The 24,135-nt window shown below is 35.1% G+C and overlaps 1 protein-coding gene across 1 annotated transcript; it reads left to right on the forward strand.

Moving 5' to 3' along the window:
- Positions 1-887: 887 nt before the first annotated feature.
- Positions 888-1,400, forward strand: LOC149239570 (uncharacterized). Its single transcript, XM_089369904.1, has one exon. It carries the CDS (start codon positions 888-890, stop codon positions 1,398-1,400), a length of 513 nt encoding a protein of 170 aa, XP_089226030.1.
- The last annotated feature ends 22,735 nt before the right edge of the window (positions 1,401-24,135 follow it).

A 24,135-nucleotide genomic window follows, 5' to 3' on the forward strand; every position in this document is an offset into this window, starting at 1 on the left:
CTTATTGAAACCTGGTTCTTATCAAAATAAGAGCTCGGATATTTCCTACAAGCCCTCATCGTTTCTTCGTCTTCCCATTTTCTAGTCAACACTTCCATTGATGTCTCCGTCTCTCCTATTCGACCGTCTTCACTCCCATTCACCCATCCTTCCTCGTCCGTATCTCCCATTCCTATTCAACCATCCCTTGAAGTCGTTTCTCACTCCCCCATTAATAACTCTAATTTCAACGTAAATAATTCACATATCAACTTTGATGTTAATGATATTCAAAACTTAAATAGGGAGAAAAAAAGTTTTGATGATGACATTAATTTAAAAATCAAAGACATTCATTATGGTGATAATAGTAAAATGATTCAAAATTCATTTATTAAAAACATTCTTGATAATGAGAATAATAAGTTTATAATATTCGAAATAATATTCATAAAAGTAATTTCAATAATAAAAAGAATTTGAATGAGAATAATACTAGAAGCAAAGTTTGTAACTCTTATAATAATACTCTTTTTAATAATAATAATAATTCTTTACAGAGCATTTTTAAAAATGTTATTAACCTTTCTAGTGTAATTTTGGATCCATTTGCTTTTCGCCTCTTGAATAAAGGGCTCAATTTCGCCCTTGCTTCTAAAAAGATTCCATTTGAGGACATTATTTGTAACATTGAATATGGAATTAGAGACCTTCCTAATAATGTTAAGGAGCTTATTAGGCAAGATTATGCTATTCTGCTTAGGAAGGCAAAGCCTCCTAAAAGCAACATTACCAAAATTGAGTTTCTTGCCCTAAAAGCCCTAAGTGATAACCCTGACATTGTTGTCCTAAGAGCGGATAAAGGTGGGGCCATTTTTATTTTATATAAAACCGATTATGTTAGCAAAATGAATGACTATCTCTATAACAATGGTAGTTATGTTAAGCTTAATAAGAATCCTATTAAGAAAGTTTCCAGAGAAGTTGTTTTTGCCATAAAATCTAATAATGCTCTTAATCATCCCAGCAAAAAGCTTATTGAAAGCAACCCTCTGACCCCCAGAATTTATGGCCTTCTGAAGATTCATAAAAATGGGATCCCCCTGAGACCTAATGTGAACACCATAGGTGGGCCCAGTTATCTTCTTGCTAAATTCCTAGCTCAAAAACTCAAACCTCTTGTTGGTCGCACCAACTCCTTCGTTAAGGACTCTGCTTCCTTTGTTAAAGAGTTGAAAGATATAAGGCTAAAGCCTGGGGATCTCTTACTAAGCTTTGACATTGTTTTCGTTTATAGTAATATCCCTATTCAAGAAGCCATTGATGTCATTAATCATGTTACTGATGAGAACACAACCAAATTGGTTGGACTATGCCTCACCTCTACATTTTTCAGCTTTGAGGGTGAGTTCTATGAATAGACTTGTGGGGTTGCGATGGGTTCTCCTCTTTCCCCTATATTTGCCAACTTGTTCATGGAGGATTTTGAGAGCAAAGCTTTAGCCTCTACTCCACTCCACCCCAAGCGATGGAAGAGGTTTGTTGACTATACTAATATCGTGTGGCCCCATGGTTGTGAAAAATTAAATATGTTTCTCAACCATCTTAATTCCCAATCTGATTCCATCAAATTCATGATGGAAATTGAGGTAGATGGATGTCTTCCTTTTCTTGATATTCTCCTCTCTAGAATGGATAATGGTACTGTCTCTCACCAGGTTTTTGGTAAGAAAACGCACACTAAACAGTATCTTCATGCCAGTTCTCATCATTTTCCAGCACAAAAACTCGAGGTTCTCAACACCCTTGTGACCCATGCTCTAAGAATTTCTGATGAGAATCACTTAGAAGAGGAAAATCTCATCTTCTGAATGTTTTTGAAAATAACAGCTATAGCATGCAGCAAGGCCTCAAAGCTTTTCTAAGGGCTAGTAAAGAATCAAGGATTAAACCTTCTCATGACGATACAATCTCCAGTGTTCAACTTCCTTTTATTCAAGGGACCACCGATAAGATTTCCCATATCCTAAAAAAGAACAAAGCTTCTGCTACCTTCAAACCCCTTAATACCATTATAAATTCTCTTAGATCCTCAAAGACCCTGTAAACCCTAAAGACATGAAATGGGTCTACTCCATCCCATGTTCTTGTGGGATTCCCTACATTGGGGAAAGTGGCCACTCCATTAACCAGAGAATCCAAGAACATGTAGCAGATATTAAGCACAACCACTCTCGTTTGTCCGCTTTAGCTGAACATGTAGTGAAATCCAATCACCATGTCTGCATCGAGGATTTCCAGGTCATCGCCAAGATTAATCACTTCCATCATAGGAAGCTTCGAGAAGCCATTGAAATTGAAAAATGTGTTATTAATCTTAACAGGGATGATGGTTGGAAGTTAAGTAGAAGTTGGATCCCCGCCCTCTTTTCATATATTTTTTTTCAATAAATATAATAATTAGTAGTTGGTTATTTTTATTTTTAGATTGCAATTTATATCCTCTTTGACCTCCCTATTAAAATATTACCCAATATTTTAATATAATAATATTTAAATATAATTGTTAAATATTATTCATTTTTAATAATAACCATATTAAACTTATTTTTAATTATATATTTACAAATATTCAATTATTATTATATTATTAAATTAATCTAACTAATTAAATACTATTTTAATTAAAAATATTAATAAATTAAATTAAAACATAACAAAATAAAAATAAATTTATTCAACTAATTTTTTAACGGTTAATTCATAAGAGTTATTTCCTAACGGCTAACTCTGGAACAAATGCATCCTTACTATTTAAACATTTTGACGGACTGATTTTCTCACCTTTGTTCTAATGATGAAGCACATTAGATGGTTCGAAAAGTAGACCAAAAACTCATGATGTGATTAATCGAAAGAATTCATCAAAATCAATATAGATCACAAAAGTCTAAAATCAAACAAATAAAAATCTCATTAATAAATTCAAGTCTCTTTTCACATATTTTTTAAATTATTGTTAAAATTAAAACATCCGAAATCTATTAATTTTTTAATTATTTTTAACATCTCACAACTAATCAATTGATTTTTTTCAAAAAAACACAATGTTCATATTACTATTAAAAATTGACAAAAACATAATATTCATATTACTATTAATACATATTCAACCAATACCACTATCATATGCGTTATACTGAAACTATAATTATTTCTTTGCTCTAGTTTCCCGAATGATGAGTTACAAACAAATAAAAACATAATTTTGTAATTTTGTGAGATAGCAATAAATTTTTTAACTTAAAATAACTATAACAATTAAAAAAATTATAAATTATAATGGAACCATTAATTTTTTATATATAAAATTGATAATGTTACATCCCACAAGGGGTTTTGGTAGCTACATCCCACAACATGATAATGTTTGCTAAAAGAGAAGACATTTCAGTTGTCCAACAACCCATTTTTCCCAAGGGCATTTTTCTCAATCTAGAACAGTTTTGTCAATTGTATTCTGTTTTAACAGTTCAAAAACAAACATGATTTTAATGCATTTTGTAAGGAGACGGGTTACAAAATTACTCTATAAAATCCATATGTTAATATAATTTTATGATATATTTTTATTAAAAAAAATTGTAATTTTTGAATTTCAGAGTAAATTGTATAGATCTATCTTAAATACGGATCTAACATGAGTCTAAGAGATTTAATTTTTTCACTTGCAATTTTTTTTATAAGTAGATATTATTTAAATGTTTTTTATAGTTATTTGTTTTTTTTAGATTTTTAGATTTTTTTATTTTTTATTTTTATTTTAGTTAATATAGCAAAATTTCAACTTTGATGACAAACTGACAACAACATTACACATCACACTAAGCCGTAAAATAAGCCTCTCAACTCAACCACAAAACACTTATAAACTATAAATTCCAATTCCAAACTTCTCATTCATGAGTGACATTAAATTTGCGAGTTGTCTTTAGTGCAACTTTTTGAGAGTTTTTCAGGTGGGTTTTTAGGGTCTAATTTCTCTAAAATCCTGTAGGAATTTATTGAAATCACAAGTTTGATGGGTAACCCCTGCACAATCTAAATGCCTTAGGGGTTATTGAGGGTGTTGAATCCATATATACAGTCAAAAAAACCAGTTTACATAACACAAATCAAGATTTCACCTCAAACACCAAAAATTTCAAAAAATCACACTAAAAATAACTCATTAATTTATGTGTAAACGTACTGTTAATTCTTTGGCCACCACTGTCGTTCCACAGCGTACTCTGAAGAGGTAAGCCCCTCTATCCCAGACTACATTGTTCACTGCTCTGTCCTGTGAATTTGAGCTGATATTTGTCATGTAACATTTCAATTTATTCCTATTTGTCCTTCCAGGTATGACTTGAACAAAGCATCTGGCTAATCTCAATATATCTCAATCATACACGTCGCTGTAATAAATTAATTAAAGAAACATGTCCACATATCGTAATTTAAAACCCATGTCCACATTACTTGACCCAGTCCTGCATATCACGGTTATTATGGACTCTGAATATCTTGATTGTCCCGGATACTATTGTTATAGATCTTCTAGAATCCGTGATAACCGGGATATTAAAAATTGACCGAAAGTTTATGGACACGCGTCAATCCAATACATCACGGTGAAGTATTCTACTCAGTGACGTGATTGAGATATAATTTATTAATTATATTGTTATAGTGGATGCAGTAATGTGTTTGAGATATATTTTACTAACTATATTATTTTGCAGTGGGTGGAAGATAGATATAATTTATATTAATTACATTTTTAATAAATTATAATATAAGGAGTCCTCTAACAAGGTGGAAGAATTGTCTGGACGATCAAAAGTGGCCGGAATCCGGGTAAAAAAATTTCAAAAAATCTTGTAGAGGCAGTCTTTGAATCATGTTTTTGATGGTGGAAATGGATTCAGCACCATCAAAAACATCTAGGACACCTAAAATTTTGAAGTTTAACAACTATAACTTAGATTTACAAAAATCCTTGCAAGATTTCTCTAAATATGATCAGAATTTCCATAATTTTCCGAACAACTCCTCCGCCTCGTTAGACTATACGATAATGTAATTGTTGTAGGTTTAGTCTCATTTAATTTTTCAATTTCTTTGATTTTATTATTATATAATTATTGTAGTGGGGGTAAGATACATATAATTTATATGAATTATATTATTTATAAAGTATAATATAATTGTATGTGTAATATAATTTATATTTTTAATTTAGTTGTTTGTTTTAATATTTCAGGATTTTTTTCGCAATTTTATAGGTGTTTTTCAAAATTGTAAATTTAAATGATGTAATATGTATTTTGATTACTTCAAATTTCAAATTTATTTATATATTCAAAAGTATAGTTTATATAATTAAAAATTACAATTTAATAAAAATATCATTAAATTTTCAAATATATAAATATTATTATGAGGATAAACCATATTAGCTATTAGAAAAGTTTAAATAATTTAAATGATTTAAGTGATAATTTAGAAGGTCGATCTTTAAATATCTCTGAAAATTATTTTTTTTGTATTTGTTGATTTGCTATTAGATGCATATATGTTGTGATAGTATTTTGAGATGTACATTTTGATAACAGAGCTCAGATATATTGGTTTTTTTGGTATTTATGATATAGCACCATATTAGATAGAGGTATATAGAAGACATGTAATTTTGTTTCATACTGAGAATATACTGCTACAAAAGCCTTCATTAAGATAATTAAATCACAACTTAATTTAATGAGATTATAATAATATATTTGAACCTAAAGTGATAACACAAAACATTTGGTTATAAACATGGAATGCATGTGTATATAGTTTAATTGACCATGAAGCAAGAAGACATATTTTGTTTATAAATAGTTTAGTTGAGGGGCAAGCAAGAGGAAAACTATTTTTTATTATTTAAATTATTATGGTATAATGGAAGTTAGATATAATTTATTTACGTTTGGTGTTAGATGATGTAACACTCCTCCAATGATTGTAAATATTGTGAATTACTTGCATTTACTTTTATTACTTAAGACTTAAGAATTGATGGCCCTGGCCTATGGACTTGGCCGTAGTGGAAGCCTAACATGAATTTAGATTAATTAAAGTGTAGTTTTTTGATTAATTAAAGTGTACTGTTGTCAAATAAATAACTATGAAAAATTTGGAATTCACAGGGGGAAATTTAAATAGAAACTCTTTTACTAGACAGTTACAAATCAGTTACCTTTCTATCCTTTGAGACAAAACATGATCTCAAAAGATGAGAGCCAAGGCAACCGAGAGAGGAAATTTAAATGGAAACTCTTTTACCAGATAGTTACAAATCATATACCTTTCTATCCTTTGAGATAAAAGATGATCTCAAAAGATGAGAGCCAATGAAGGCAACTGAGAGAGGAAGTTGGAGGCATCACGAAGAAAGGAATTGGATTCAGAAGCCAGCATGGGATGTTGTGAGGATGAGGCAGGTCATTTCCCTGAGGTATTCTTGAGTTGGACAAAGAGGCAATGGAAGCCTCAAGACTAATGCAAGTTCCATGTTGGACCTAGTGGGGTTTTGTTGCCTGAGAACTAACCATATAGGGTTACTAATAAAGAACTATTATGGTACAAATATGCTCAAGGGAGAGAAAATGATGTAGCAATCTTTCTCAAGGTTTGGTGGTGTGGTTACCATGTGAATTCCTAGTCTTCCTGATTTAGCAAATAAGTATTCATACTAGAATGCTAGTTGAAGTATCAACAATTCTGTGTATAATTATATTATTGAATTGTTTTCCCTTTATAAAAATGAAATCGGTATGGCTACAAGACTATAAATGTGCTTACGATCGAAAGATTAATATGTTGTGTGAAAAAAAAATATGATATAGATGTAAATGCATTTTATGATTAGAAGTTACGAATTGTGCATAAACACTATGACTCTATGAATTAAGGTGTGACTATGCCTCTTTGAGAACAGAGTCAAGTAAGTACAAGTGTGGAAACTATAGTATTGCTTCTTGTGATAATATATACATAGAACTTCTTTCAAAGAAAAAGGTTAGGAATGTAATGGGAAAATCAAATACTACATGAGTTAGTACCTATGTAATGATGAACCACTAGCTAAAAACCATATAACTATCAGAATGAATGTGGGGTAACGGATTTTGTGGTAAATAAAGTTAAGTAGTGGCTATCACACATAGAGAGAGTCCACAACTGTAGTATCAAAGAACAAAGAACATTGGTTGGGGGTTCCCAATAAGGTTATTCTATGGGAAAGGCTAGACTGCGACAACCACCTGAGGATAGTCTTGAACCAGAACCAGACCAGGAAAACAATACTAACTACCTAAACTAACTATAGATTAATTTATTGCAAACCCCTTTACATTCGAAAGTCATGAAAGAATTTTATAATACATCATCTAATTTCTAGAGCAATGAGTAATTTCATAAACAATGTAAACCATGCAAAGAATCTGATGTAAACTAGAACAAGCTTTAAATCTGGCAATAAACCCTGAGGCACACAATTTTTTCCATTTACAAGGGACAGACATAAGGAAAATAATTGCATTTATGTGGCATATAAGTATGCATATCAAAAAAAACTTAAGTAGAAAGAATACTACAATCACTATACATGCTGAAGAAAATACATATAAATCCTTCTCACACATTTTGAGCCTAACAAAGTTACAATCTAGAACACAGTATTAAGAAGAGAGATGTTCATCGCTACAACTATTAATATGTGTCTTTCTTTTTCCTTATCCTAAAACTCGACCGTTGTTTCAAGATTTGGGGTTTCAGAACAAACACATTATAACTCCAGTAGAGACTTTATATAAGGAAGAGAAGTTAAATTGTTGCACTTGTATGAGAAATCCTTCATTAGAATGCCATGCCAAGAAAACCTCATGTGCAGAGCCCAGAAAATAAACACCATGAGTCTGCTAGCATGTTGGACACGTTACCTGTGCAGGGGAACTACATGCAACACCATTACTGTAAGAAGCCATTGAACAAGGACTATGATAATAGAACATTGAAAAGGAAGGGAATCATTCCATCTTACTTGAGGAAAACATGTCGCTTGACCATTTGTTGCTACCCTGAGAACAAAAGAAGGGTGAACCCTAGAATCAGATTGTGCGAAGTTTCAATTAACATATTCATACTCCAAACTCCAGTGTATTACCCTCTACCTATAAACCCAGGCAAGCCTAAGTGGAAAATGTAGGATCCATGTCCATTCATTGGATACAAACCCTACAAATTTTACAGTTGAATGTCAAGATTCCGTTAGGGAGAAGGGGGTGATAGAATAAAAGGAAAAACTCTGAGACATAACTAATTATCAAATGAGAGAAGGGTATCCAACCTACAAGGGTTGCAACAGAGCTCACCCAACAAACCACTCTCACTTCACAGGTGTAAGTTAATGGTACTTCGAGAAATTTCGTTGAGTTATTTGAAGTGTTGGGCAACTGGCGCCCCCTTGTTGCACCATGGAATTGGATAAAGACATTAGCCCTAGATACAACATTAATGTATAATATTAATCAGAAACACATACATGGTGGAGGTACAAAATGAATGATAAACATAGAGTTGCATATACTATTGATATGATATACATTTATAGTACATTGGAGTGATCGTTGGATTCCATATTCCAAGGTCTCTTGGTCTCTGGTGGTTGTTCACATTCCACACCAACCCATATAGGATTAGGTGTCCAACATTCCCCCCATTAATCTAAAGGGGTATGTATGAATCCAAGAAGATCGCTGTAATACAAAATGTGCAAAAATGCATGGCAACACTAAGCTGAATGTTCTCTATGAAATGTTGGTATAAGGGGGGTGGTTTAAGGATGACCAACAACATTGGAATGCTCAGTGCAGTCCCCGAAACTCTTCCAAATCTGGCATGAAGCTAAGGTCTTCTCCTAGAGGAAGTGCTCCTCATTTTTTTAAGAGGGAAACCTTCAACCTTGAAAGGAAGGTCTCACCCCACATAAAAAGGGAGAACCTCAACCTAAAAAGGGAGGTCTCAACCTATGATGGTTTAAGGTCGATCATTAATTGAAGGCATGCTCAGGGGAATCTTTGTCTCTGGATACAACTCTGAATCTGGTATGGAAGGTTGCTTCATGTGGCTTTGAAGCTTGTGGATGACCATCACTTCCCCCCATGTCAGATACAAGGTGAGAAGATGAAGAGATAACAATTGCAAGACTTTTCAATATTCGAGAACAAATCCTGTCGTATGAGCGAAATATCTTCTTGATTGTTGAAGCCCATTGCCAACAAGTGATCCATCCAAGATGAATATTTGTTCTTGTAGGAGGCTCTTTTTTAAGCATCTGTTTGAAGAATGAGTGGTTTCATGATAGTTCTCATGTGGATGAAGATCAAAAAAATGATCTTTAATATGGCCAACTCATTCACAGTGTTGGCATTTAACATTCTATTGTTGTTGTTGTGGAAGAGGAGCAAAATCTGGAATAGTTGAAGGTGAACTACCATGAAGAAACCCAACACTCTAAAATTTGATGGGATTTGAGTAATCTGGAATATGAAAGGACACATCCTTGTCATATCCAAGACCAGTTTTGTACTTGTTATGGACAAGCTTTTCACAAGGTCTGATGATCGGCAAGGGAAGTGCAAACTGAACTTTTTCATATGCATGTAACTTTGTTGCTTCATTGTTCACTGGATCTGAATCAATTGTAACATTATGTACTTGCTATTTGTTTGAGTCTATTTCAATGTTCTGGACAGAAACATGTTCAGAATGATGACTTCGTTGTTGTAATTCTTCCTGCTGCAGTTGAGATTCAAGCTGCAAAAAATTAATGTTTCCTTTTGCATTTTGTAAAAGGGTTCGAATATTGGAGAGAGTGTCCTTATTGATTTGGACTGTGTTATGAGCAATAGATAACATTATAGTGTTTAATAACTCTAAAATTTCATCAAATCTAGCTATGTGTGGGCGAAATACTGTTGTAATGGCTTTTGGAATACGAACATAAGGAAGCTTCTCCCAAAATGAAATATTACAGAAACAAATAAATGCTCCAAAAGTATAGATCACCAATCCATGAGAATATGTGTCACTCAACAAGGAGCTCTAGTAACCAACATCAACCAAAACTTCAAAATATATATATAGTCAACATCAACCAACACACATGTACCATGGATAGTGAGTAGAGACTGTTGGAGATTACATATGGACAACAAACAGTGACATCAACAATCGATTCTTTAGAGTCGCTCCATGCTGAGAGGACGATGGATGGTAGCGAAGGGAAGGTGCATCAAATCCAAATTCCAATAAAATAACACTTCTCTATAGTTTAAGTGACACTCTATGTTCAATCACCTTCCTCCTCTGTTTCTTCCTTCGTATCTATCAATGTTGCTTTGTCATGCTTTGGAAGAAAATTTCAACTGCAGTGAAGGCTAAATAACTCTGTTTAACTCTATGCTATGTGTTACCACACTTCTAAGATCACCAAAAGTAAGCAAGTTGAAACATATTCGCACAGTCAGGGAGTAAGATGCTGAAATCAATACACATTTTTTATGTATGCAATTGTTCTAGAACCTTCATCGATGCCAATGTTGTCACTAATGATACATGATAGCTTGGTAAATGTAATTTTGTAAAATTCTAGAAATTAGTTGAATATCAACATGGCACAAAATTTAACCAGAATATTAACTAAAAGTAGCTCAAACTTTGCTAAAATAGGGAAGACAATTCTTGTGCAGCATATACCCAATAATCTAACAAAACCCGCATAGTTCTTGACATAGTCAAAATTTAATCTCAGTGACAAAGCTCTACAAATTCCATTTACAAATATAAAAACCAAAATCTGAAGCATGAGAATACGTCATGTTTTCTATGCCTCAAAATCCCAGCATGCAAGGTTTTGATGAGGGTCAAAAGACCTTTAAATCAAAAAAATTAACCATTGGACTTATTGCAACACCTTACCATACACAAGTTGGGTATTCGAAGTGTGGTATTCGATGCTATCTTCCCTCTACCTAATAACGCTTCTCACCTACACAGGTCCCTCTCCCATTTGCGCACTGTCCTCTAGAAGGAGCGCTAAGGTAAAGAGGAGCTAAGGGGTATACACGCAGAAGGAAGAGCATTATGGAAGTGTACCATTCGAAGGAGAATACACATAGAAGACAACATATCACCAGATGTGGGAGGGATGTTAGTGTGGTATGGGTTAAAACTATTGGTGTGTATGAGGGGATTTGACTGTGAAATCAGTGACGGCAGATTGGACAAGTATATTCAAATCATAACCATCTGGAAATGCAAATGGTATAGAAAATGTGGCTCCTCAGAAGTGGCTCTACTTAGCACCTCCTCCACAAACGTGAGTCTCTCTACCAACTACTTAACAGGTCTGGCTCCAATGAATGGAGAGAAACAACACAAACTTATAACCCATTTTATTTAACTCAGCGGTTAGCACTAATAGTCTCAATGCATAATTTTCAAGATTCCAACTAACGCTCAATGTATACACATTCACAAAGATTAATGAAACGGTCTGCTAGAGCACCCAGGTGCAGCAGAGAAACATTAGAATATTTCTATAAATAGAGAAATGGCAGACAATTTCTGGAAAGGATGTAGAACTAACATAATTTGAAAATTCCCCTGCCCTCTGATACCATGTTAGATGCATACATGGCAGAGGTAGAATATGAATGATAAACATTGACTTGCATATATTATTGACATGATATACATTTATAGTACATTGGAGTGACCGTTGGATTCCATATTCCAAGGTCTCTTGGACTTCGGTGGCTATTCACATTCCACACCAACCCATAGAGGATTAGGTGTCCAACAATTAATAGCAACCATACTGTAGAGAATATATATATGTTTTGAATGAGTATAGAACCCCAAACCCTATTCACTAATTATATTTCATTAAAACACTCAAATAATGTATAGACATACCTCTATGACCTTGGAAAATTTGGTACAAGGAAAATCATGAAGCATTTTAAAATAAATATTTGACAGAATGGTTTTATGACAACAAAGTAAAGGAGTTTCACGATTTAAAGTTGGGACATCTTATAATGGACGAATTTGTGAACAAGTTTACATCCTTATTAAGATGTTTCTTGTACATTTGCGAGGAAAAAACTAAAGTTCAATGCTTTGTTAGTAGTCTATCTATATATATGAAGGAAAGCTTAGAATTTGATAACCTCGAGACAATGGATGAGGCAATTTGTAAGTCTCAAATTTGGTATCAGCAAATCAAACAAAATGGGTATAGTGGTAAAGGCTTGTCACATAAGAAAGGCTAGAAAAGACATTCAAAACACTAGAAACATAAATACTACAATTTTAAACAATGAACAAAAATTTCAACCGAATAGACAACTTGGGAAAAACCAATAGAAAATTTAACGGAAAAACGAACCCAAACAAACAAAGGTATCAAGCAAGCTAGATTCTGGTCCATCGCAAAAACCACCTTTACAGCGTTGGGGTTGTTGGGAACCTCATTACTATAAAAATTCCCCCCATCATGCAAGACTAGAGCCGACTGCTAATGTTTAGGAAGCTTCTATGGTCAGTGAGGTAGCGATGAGCATACTCATAATAAATATTGCCTTGGAAGATCATCAAGTGGATTACCAGCCTACAATGGTAGAGTTGGAAGGTAAGTTATTCAACCAGAGTATGTCTATTTTAGTACATCTGGGAGTAAGTTTAAGTTATGTCAGCCCTAAGTTAGTGGAAAAATGTCATTTACAAATTTATAAATTTAAAACCCCTAGATGGTACAATTAGCTACCAAAGCCAAGAGAAAAGTGATTGTTAAGGTACCAGATTGTTTAATTAAGATAAGAAGATGAAAAATTAAAGGTAATTTGAATATATTGCCACTAGGATATTATGAAATCTTGATTGGAATGGACTGGTTAGAAGGGAATTTGTACTTAGTGAATTTCAATGAAACGTATATTAGCTACCTTGTTTAAGATGGCTCCGGGAAAGAAGTCTAGGGGGTCAAGAAGCCAATAAAATTGCGTTCCATTATTTCCTCTCAGTTAGGTAAATGTGTTAGAAAGTTCTATGCAATATATGTTTTTCAAGTTGGGTATTCTAATACTAAGTATAAGACAACTTCTACAGAAACATACCAATAATCCAAGACTTTGCTAATGTGTTTCCTGAGAACATACCTGGACTGGCCCTAAAGCAGGACATTGAATTTACAATGCAGTTTGTCCCTCGAGCAGTCACACTGTCAAAATCCCCATAATGTATGGATATACTTGAGCTAACATAGCTCAAGATGTAGTTACAAGAACTTCTCAACAAAGGGTACATCCGCATAAATGTGTCACCCTAGGGAGATCCAGTGCTATTTGTAAGGAAAAAGGATGGAACTTTGAGACTTTGCATTGATTATAGGCAACTTAAAAAGTTAACTGTCAAGAATAAGTACCCATTGCCTTGAATTGATGATTTATTTGATCATGTCAAAGGTGCTACAATCTTCTCTAATATCGATTTGTTACCAACAAATTACAGTAAAAGAGGGGGACATTTGTAAGACAATATTTAGAACTTGTTATGGACATTACGAGTTTGTGGTCTTTCCATTTGGATTGACCAATGCGCTAGCGACATTCATGAGTTTAATGCATGTTATTTTTCACCCATTCCTAGATAAATTTGTCTTGATATTCACAGATGATATCTTGGTTTATTCTAGAAATCTAGAGGAATATAAAGAACATATGGGTATAATGTTGCAAGTTTTATGGGAACATCAGTTGTATGTTAAATTTAGCAAGTGCGATTTTTATAACGACCAAATCTAATACTTGGGACATGTCATTTCAACTGAAGGTATAATCGTTGACCCTGAAAATATCAAAACCATTATGGGATGTCATGTACCATAAAATTTAGCAGATATATGATCCTTCATGGGTTTGGAAGGGTACTATAGTCATTTTATTGAGGGGTTTTCCGAAATTTCTTACCTGATTACTTATCTATAAAGGAAAGGAAGGGATTTCAAGTGGAAAATTGACTGCCAATAAAGTTCTGAGTAGTTGAAGTAGTTATTAACCACTCCCACCATGTTAAAAATTGTTGATCCAAACAAGGAATTTGTTTTCTGCACAGAATCCTGTCAAGAGTGGTTAGGGTGAGTGCTAATGCATGATGGAAAAGTGATAGCATATGAGTCCACGAAGCTGAAGGAACATGAGCAGAGAACTTTTGCTTATGAATTGGAATAAACTATTGTAGTCCATGCAATGAAAGTATGAAGACACTATATATTGGGCAAAAGGTTTTTACCGATGATAGACCATAATAGTCTAACGAGTTATTTTAAGCAGCCTAACTTGAATGCCCATCAAGCAAGATGGAATGCATTTCTTAGTGAATTCAAATTCAATATTAAGCATCTAAAGGGGAAGGAAAACTATGTAGCAAATGCATTAAGTCGGAGGGTACATTGTGTGTATGAATTTCACTACCACCAAATAGAATTTAAATTCTTGGAATAGATTAAAGAGGCTACCCAAAAAGATCTAGAATATAAGTTTTTGTGGTAGCAATCCCATTGGATTAGCAACTTCGTAAAACAATTTGAATATAGTATTAATGAGGATCATCTGCTAAATTTTAAGGAGAGAGTATATGTCCCCAACCAGATTTTAGTTAGACAACTGATTCTGGATTAATTTCATATAAGTCCTTATGTTTCCCACCTCGGTTATCAAAATTTGTTATCTGCAATAAAAATGATTACTTATGGCCTTGAATGAGAAAATATATTGCAAAGTATTTAGTAAAATGTTTAGAATGTTAGAAATTTAAATCTGAACACCAACACCTTGTTGGCCTACTCCATCCACTACCCATTCCAAAGTGGAAATGGGAAGTCACATTAGAGGAACTTTTAGCCTAAAAGTGGCCTCCTAAGGAAAAAATAATAAATAATAGTTAAAATAATAAAATAATAGTTATGAGACTCATTGAATGCAGAATTAAATTCTGCATCCAATGAGTACCCATTATGCATACTTTTGAGAAGACCCACATTGATAAAAATTGCAAATACATTAAAAAACACATGTTCAACATGGTTTTTAATGTATTTGCAATTTTTATGAATGTGGATCTTCTCAAAACTATACATAATGGGTACTTGTTGGATGAAAATTTTAATTCTGCATCCAATGAGTGTCTACACTTTAAATTTTGAGTAAACCTATAAGGAGATAAGCCAAAAATACAATTAATTTGTTTTAATTTTTTTCTTTTCCCTCCAAAATATTACATGTACCTGTTTTTAAATTTAAAGGATTTTGATTGGTTTATATTTTGATTGATTCAAAGGTTCATTAGTGGGTTTCCAGTATCATATAGAGACTAGATTGAGTCTGATGGACCACAGTCATTGGATAACCCATCAGGAAACTGGAGCATTGTTATGAGCAGTCAAAGCGTAAAACTAAGGCTAAGCATGAATTGAAGGGGAATGAGAAAGTTGAAGGGAAGTGGCCACCGAAGCGAAGAATACCTCATGATGCTGATGAGAAATAAATGGTGTTCCTTACAAGAAGTTTAATGTAGTTGAAAAGAGACATGGGTCACAACTTGGAGAGCAGCAGAATAGAGGTGATGCTAGAGGACGATTGTAGTGTTAGATATGTAGAAAAGATCATTGCAAGAAGGATTTTCCATTGTACTAGGGTGGAATTACTCATATCTATAGTGCTAAGGTGGTGCAGATGGTTGGGGATGTGGGCCATAACATTCCTCATATTTATGCAGTTGTGGACAACAAGTAGGCAAATCACCGGGAATCGATTATTGAGATGGAAGGTAAGCTCTATTGTCAAGTTGTTTCTATTCTGATTGAACCTAGATCTAATTATAGTTATGTTAATCCTGAACTGGTGGATAAGTGTGGCTTGAGAAAATAAGTGCATGTAGAGTCTCGGTTGGTGCAGCTGGCTATAGATACTAAGAAGAGAGTTCATCACTAGGTAAGAACTTGTGAATTTGAGTTTGATGTTATGCCTAAATAAACCCATCTAAATGTGCTTTGATTGGGATCATATAGTATGATTTTGGGTATAGATTGGTTGTACTTCCACAAAACCAAAGTAGATTGCTATGACAAGGCTATTGAGTGCTTGGATGATAATGGGAAAAATATAATCTTGTAGGGAAAGAAGTAGCCTACATCAGTGAGAATGATTACAATTATGCAATCCAAGTGCGGTCGTAGAAAGGAATGTGTGCTATTTGCAGTCCATATTTCCAGTGACAAGGGTAAGGATGTTGAGGATGTAGAAATATTCAAGAGGTACCCAGTATTATAATAGTTTCAGGATGTGTTTCCAACAAAGATTTCATAGTTTCCTCCTCACAGGGAAGTGGACTTTTCTATTGAGTTGGTACCAGAGGAAACAAAAGCATCAAAGGCACCTTATAGGATGAGTACTCTAGAGCTAGTGGAATTAAAGTTGCAGTTGAAGGAAATTCTTGACAAGGGGTACACTAGGCCAAGTGTATTTCCTTGGGGGGCACCAGTGTTGTTTGTGAAGGAGAAGGATGGTTCTCCCAGGTTATGTATTAACTACATGCATTTGAATAAGGTAACCATCAAGAACAAGTATCCATTAGCAAGGATTGATGATTTGTTTGACTAGTTGAAGGGAGAAGCAGTGTTATCAAAGATTGATTTGAGATCACGATACCATCAGGTATGCATTAAAGAATAGGACATCTACAAGACTTCTTTCCGGACTAGGCATGGGAATTATGAATTTATTTTAGTTCCTTTTGGTTTGACTAATGCTACATCTACTTTTATGTGCTTGATGAGTAGTGTGTTGCATCCTTATCTGGACAATTTTGTTATTATATTCATTGATGATATATTGATATATTCTAAGAATGAGGAAGAGCATGCTGAACATTTAGAAGCAGTATTGAGATTGCTAAGAGAGAACCAATTGTATGCCAAGATTAGCAAATTCAGTTTGTTTCAGACAAGGGTACATGACTTGGGGCATATGGTTTCCAAGGAAGGCATAATAGTAGATCCAGAAAAGATAAAAGCTATCGTGGAATGGGAAACTCCTAGAAGTGTGGATGAGTTCAGATCATTCATGGGATTAGCGATTTATTATAGGACGTTCATTAGGAACTTCTCACGAATTGCATATCCTATTACATCCTTGCAGAGGAAAGGAAATAAGTTTGAATGGACAAAAGAATGTGTAGCAAGTTTTGAGAAGTTGAAGCAGTTGTTGACAAATGCTCAATTGTTAAAGATTGTAGATCCATAGAAATATTTTTTTTTGTGAACAGATTCTTGCAAGAGAGGACTTGATGGAGTCCTTATGCAGGAGGGATAGGTGATATGTTACGAATCAAGGAAACTGAATGAACATGAACAAAACTATGTGACACATGATCTTGAGTTGGAAATAAGCATCCATGCATTGAAGATGTGGAGACAATACCTTCTTCGAAAGAAGTTCATCTTTATGAGTGATCATAGTGGATTGAGATACTCATTTGATCAATTGAGTCTGAATTCCATGAAAGTTAGATGGTTGGCCATGATTAGCGAGTTTGACTTCGAGATTAGGTACATTAAAGGGAAGGAAAACAGGGTTGCAGATGCTCGTAGGAGAAAAGTGCAGGTGAATCATATAATAACTATGAATTCTTATGGGACAAATTTATAGGAAAGACAACAGGATGACAAGTAGAGGGAGCTTACGCATAGGTTACAGCAACAGGGTACAGGTGAACAATATGTGGACTATCATCTCACAGCGAATGGTTTGATCAGATTTAGGGACACGCTCTATGTGTCGAACAACAGTGAGTGCAATATTCTTATCTTTAGGGAGTTTCATGTCAATCCATATTAATTTCACCCAAGATATCAAAAGAAATTGACAACAGTGAAAAAATTCTACTATTGGGTGAATTTAAAGAAGGAAGTGGAACAATTTGCGGCTAGATGCTTAGATTTTCAACAAGTAAAAGCAAAGTGTATGCATCTAGGTGGATTGCTACAATTGATTCCGATTCTAGAGTGAAAATGGGAGGTCATTTCCATGGATTTCATTACAGGTTTGTTGAGGACATCTAGACAACATGATTCTATGATGGTTGTGGTTGATAGGTTGAGCAATGTAGCTCACTTCATTTGAATGAAAACTACTTATGTAGCTATTGATGTAGCATTTGTCTTCATCAAGGAGATAATGAGGTTGCATGGTGTTCTGAAGAAGATTATGTAGGACAAATATGTTAAGTTCACGTCCAAGGTTTCGAAGGAGTTATTTGCAGGGTTGGGTACATAATTGGCCTTAAGCATAACCTATTATCCACATACAAATGGATAGATAGAGAGGGTCAATAAGATTCTGGAGGATGTGTTGAGGATGTATATGATGCATCAATAGTGGAAGTGGGAGGAGTATCTTCCACTCGTTGACTTTTATTACAACAATAGTTATTAGGAGTCACTGAGGATGATTCTATTCGAGGAACTCTATGGATAGAGTTCTAATACTCCCATCAGCTGGAGTGATCCAGTGAATAGGGTACTTATTGGACTAGAAATGTTGGGAGAAATGGAATAGGAAATGTAGGTTATCAAGTAGAACCTAAAGGTAACATAGGAAAAACACAAGATTTATGCAAACCAAAATAGGGAATTTAAGGAGTTTTAGGTTGGAGAGCATATGTAATTGTGCATCAAGCCCAATAAGAGATCCTTGAGGACTAGATCATGTGCCAAGTTGGCACGTCGCTATTCTGGGCCTTTCAAGATACTTGAGATGATTGGACTAGTGGCCTACAGACTAGCACTTCATCCTATAGTGAAAGTCCATGGTGTTTACCATGTTTCACTGCTTAATATATATATATATATATATATATATATATATATATATATATAAGATGTTGATAATGTGATTAATTGGTCTGTATTGTAGGTGGAGCCAGAAGGAGAATTCCAGCCACAAGCTTAATGCATATTACATCAGAAACAACTCATTCTCAGGAATAGAGCAATCAAGCAAGTTAAGGTGTAGTGGAATCACTTTGGGCCCGATGAAGCTATGGGAGATGGCTGATCAAATGCAAGCTATGTATCCTTCATTGTTTGTTGGTTGAGGCTAAGAAGTTTTGGTATATGTACATATTTATGTATGGTTGATATTACCACAATGAGTTGTGTTATAAAGATCCAATAAGTAGTATGGTTTTCATGTTTTCATGTTTGTCATGATGGATTTTACCTTTTAGCAGGTTGTTCATCGTAAATACTGCAACAATTTGGGTTATAAATCTCCATGGGTAGTGTTAGCCTCCTATACCAATAGGTGTCATTTTTCATGATTAACTGTGGAAGTGCCAAATATGTCATCCTTTCCATACTACAAAGGTTCCATATTTCCAAGCAATCACTAATTTTGTTACAGTTAAGGGAAGGCCAAACAGCTTAATCTTGGCCTCTCTAGGTTTAAATTTCTTGTTTTAGAGATAGAGAATAAAAATCTGTCCAAACTGTTTAATCTTGGCAGATCATTAGATAGGTAGAGATGCAAGGGTGCTTAACTGCTTAATCTGATCCCCTGGAAGAAATAAGGGTAGATTTAGATAGGATAGCCAAAAGAAAAGAAGAAAATCTGGGTTTGCTAGTCCAAGTGCACCCATCCAAAAAGAAGAAAAAATGTTAGGTAAGTAGGTAGGGTAGGCAGTTTTGAGGTTGCAGAATGAAGACTTGTGATAAATTTTGTGTCTCAAAGGTTAAATTCACTCACATCACAAGTGCAAAGCAGTTTTCCTTGGAGCAGCTCAAGCGAGGCATGTCTAACTCCCCTTTATCCTTTCCCCAAATCATTTACTAATTTCCCCCAGAGATATTAAGATCTGCTTAATATCACTGAATCATTCATCTCATTCCATAAACATTTGCCTAAGTAAAGATCTGCTTTACTTAGGGGCTGATCATATTCCTTGTATAAATCCCTTTTTCCCTTTATAAGCCTAAGTTTCTTATACTTAGCGCTTTCTTCCAAAAATTCATATTAACCCCTTTAACTTTATTATATAAATCCCCTTTTTAAACCTTTCCCCATATTATTTATAGAAATCCCATATATTTTACATATCCCCACCTTTGGTTGAAATATAACCATAAACTATGCTTTTTGGGAATTACTAAGTTTACTTGAAACTTAGTAAGAACCCTTATTGCTTCATTCACCCTCCTTCGATTCATTTAACCCTCATCGCTCCATTTAAATCCTCCTCCAATGCATTTAACCCTCCTCCGATGCGATCCGACCTCCTCCGATCCGATATCGCTATCGGAAATTGCAGCATTCGCCTTCCCCGATGTTTCGTTTCCCCGATGACCCCCTCCGACGCGATATCGCAATCTCTTTGATATCGCATCGCTTTGTTATCGCATCGCTCCATTATCATTTCGCAATCGCATTCTGCAAATCCTACGCTCCCCCGATGCGATATCGCTATCGCAAGCCTCCGCTATCGCAATTCTCCACTTTACCGCCAATCTTCCCTTTTGCTGCAATTCTCCGCCTTATCGCAATTCTCCATTTTTCTGTAAATCTTTATGTTTACCGCAAATCTTCATTTTTACCGCAAACCTTCACTTTTCTGCAAAAGGCCGCTTTATCGCAAAAACCCATATATGTGTATCGCCATCGCTTATCGCTTAAATTTAACCCTCCGCCCCTTTTCATCCCCGATGCGATTGCCGATGCAATATCGCTATCGCATCATCGCTCATCGCTCATCGCCCATCGCTATATCATATCGCAAGCCACCCCCGATGCGATTTCGCTTATCGCACATCGCTATTGCATATATATAAAGTCGCATACCCATTGCCCTTCGCCGATGCGATATGCCGATTTCTTCTCAGCCGTCTGATCCACCGATGCATGATCCAACGGCCCACATTCATCCTTTTCTATTTTATCCAATATTGACCGCGCCCGCCCTTCAAATCATGATTTTCTGCCTAAAGTCACTTTTGCCCATTTAAAGGGTAAAAAAGGCTTTTTTCTTATATTTTGCTCGGCGCCCACGCTCGCTCCAAGTGCAAAGGGACCAAGTTCATTTTTCATCCATTTCAACCGCCTCTAGCCAGAAAAGCTCCGGACAACGAGCTCGCAGCCATTGTACAGTCCTCCATTGTTCAGTCAGTCTTCCTCCTTTTTGATAGTGTTCGGGCCAGCGCCGAAAGACTTCTTAGCCCACAGAAAGAAGTAAAATGGACACGATAGCAGTTCTTTTTGCCTTACAGTAAAGCAAGGGTGGTTTTCAGCATTAAAGAGTATCAGTGGAGATTAAAAGCCAAAGCAGAGGAACATTAATGAGGATCCAGCAAAGTCAAAGAGTATCATAAGAATTAAAAGCTACATCAGATCAGAGTTAATGAAATCAGAACCGACTAAAGAGGAGTAGATCAGAAGTAAAGGAGCAGTTATTGCAGACAGTCGGCGCACAGCCACAAAGGACGCCCATAAGCTAAATTTTGAAGGAGCTGCCTCCAGCGCAGCATAAGCTAGATATTTTTGCTTTGCTTGTAGATTAAGTTAGGTTAAAACTTAGATATTTTCTCAGATCTTTATGAGATATTGTTTGTAGATATTTTACTTATAAATACCTCCCCAAGCGATGTATTGAGGGTTGGTTGTTGTTGGTTTGTAATTCATTTCTGAACTGCGCTGTAACTCTGTGAATATTCTGAATAAAAGGCCGCTGGAATGCATTGTTGCTGAACTTATGGATGTGGAATTGATGACAGAGGATTATGTTACAGAATTCTTGAATCAGTCTATGGATCAATAAGTCTTTCTCTTACTTGTGTTTTCAATTTCTGTCTTTCTATATCATATATGTTTCATGATCTTAATAACAGGGAAAAATAATAGCCCAGAATCTACTTAATGTACTCTGTGTTCAATCTCTGTTATTTCTATGTTTTCTTCAGGACTAGCATAGGCAAGAATCCTTTATTGCTCTTGTCTTCCTGGTTCTTGCACTCTGAATGTTGTTTAGGAATTCTTAATTGCTCCTACATAGTCATTCACTTTCCCTCTGTCAGCATGTTGAAGGATTCTTAGTTGCCCTTCACCCCTGACCCCATTCCATCTGACTTCAGCTTGCAGATTGTTCCATGGTTGATTCCCTGCTCTGTAGTACCTCTTTCTGTCAAAGAAACCATATCCAGTAGCTCATCCTCATAGACTCCATAGCCCAATGGACTGAACTTCTTAGATTTGCACCCTGTTCCATTGAATGACACCATCCATCCAACCAAACTTAAAACAAAACTCCGCACTTCATAACTAGCCTAAAATCTCACCAAAACAAAGCTAAATCATAAAGAGAGAGCCCTCTCTGGTTGCAGGTAGGCTAGGACCTGCAACTAAAAGATTGGTTTGTGGTTACCTCGGCTGTATTCCCTTAGGAGTCAAAGGGAACAACTTGAGTGATAACAGGTAGTATGTTTTGGTTTTTCAATGTTTTTTCTAGTTGTAGGTGTCATCGAACACCGAGGACAATGTTCCCATAAGGGCAAAGGCTCTGTGATAGCCCTAGGTTAAAAGTTCATGTAATAAAGTTAATAAAGGAAAAAGAAGACCAGTCATGGGACATGTATTCCAAGTTGAATGTTGGGAAAAGTATCATAGTGGGCATCACTTGTTGTTATTATGGCTAAGGGGAAACTGGCAAAGGAATTGACAAAGGCATTAAAAAGGCAACAAACACATTATTGGTATTTTATTTATGAAAATAAAGGAAAATAGGAGAAAAGGAAGGTGAAAGGTCATAGGTTTTATGTGAGGAGAAAATTGAAGGAAAATAGAGGAAAAATTAAGAAATTAGAAGCACCAATAATAAAAAGGCATAATAGGATCAGTTCACAGCTTTTTTGTCAGCCTTTTGTTAGTTGAGTTTTGGAATTGGTTCCATAGAGGAGAAGAGCACCAAGAGGAGATGGAAAGTAAGTAAGCAAAGGAAGTACAAGGAAAGCAAAGATCAAGCAAGGAAAGGTTGGATCAAGCCACTTTAGTGGGAATACTTGTAGGTAACACATTGCATGTATGATTTCCTAGCTAGTTTTGACATGCATGTTATATGCATGTGTGTATTTGGTTTAGTTGCTATCATTGGAATGGGTTTTTCCAGGTTTTGACGGTCATTTTAAACTTTCCTTTCCATTTCCGGATAGCCATAGTTTGATGGGATTCATTCCTGGTTAATATTTGGATTTCTGGAAGATTAAGGATTTGGGTGAGGTGGTCTCACAAAAATCCTAAGGGTTGGTGGTGAAGATGGTTAATTTAATCTGATAATTCCTCAATAGTTTGGTGGAGATAGGAAAATTCCTCAAGGGATGGTGAAGGAATTCTAAGGCAACCAAGATTAGTTTGGTTTTGTGATCTCAAGACTGGTTTAGGTGAGATCACGATAGTGTGAGGGTGGAGGTAGTTTAACCTCTAGATTCCCTTGGATGTTTATGCATTGGTTTATCCCATGATATCCCACATTCATGCTTGGAATATGGCATGGGAGTGATTGGCTGAAAGAAATATTTGGTTTAGCCCAATCTATGGTTAGGTGGTACGTGGAAGTCCTTGACTTGGTTGGCTTTTACATATGGTTAATAAGAGCTAAGTTTCTCTTGTATTTATGAGTAAATGTTCTTGTTATTATTTGGCTTTAATAGTTCTATCATTGTTGATTATCTGGTTATATGCTAGTTATAAGCATGGTTTTATGACAAATTTAAGTATGGATCTTATCACCTTTTAATTGATGAATGATTGGTTAATGAATGCATGACCTTACTGGTTTCATGGAAGTTAGTGTGAGAGCGAATTAGTACTTCTTGGTAAACCTTAGATAAGTTTCATATCTATACATTTAAATATGCATTCATGACCTATAGTTTGCATGTTTTCAATGTGTTTGACG

Source organism: Pinus tabuliformis, chromosome 8 (genome assembly GCF_031772625.1).
Source record: "Pinus tabuliformis cultivar Carrire ecotype Pingquan chromosome 8, CPIR1, whole genome shotgun sequence".
NCBI classification, from domain to species: Eukaryota; Viridiplantae; Streptophyta; class Pinopsida; order Pinales; family Pinaceae; genus Pinus; species Pinus tabuliformis.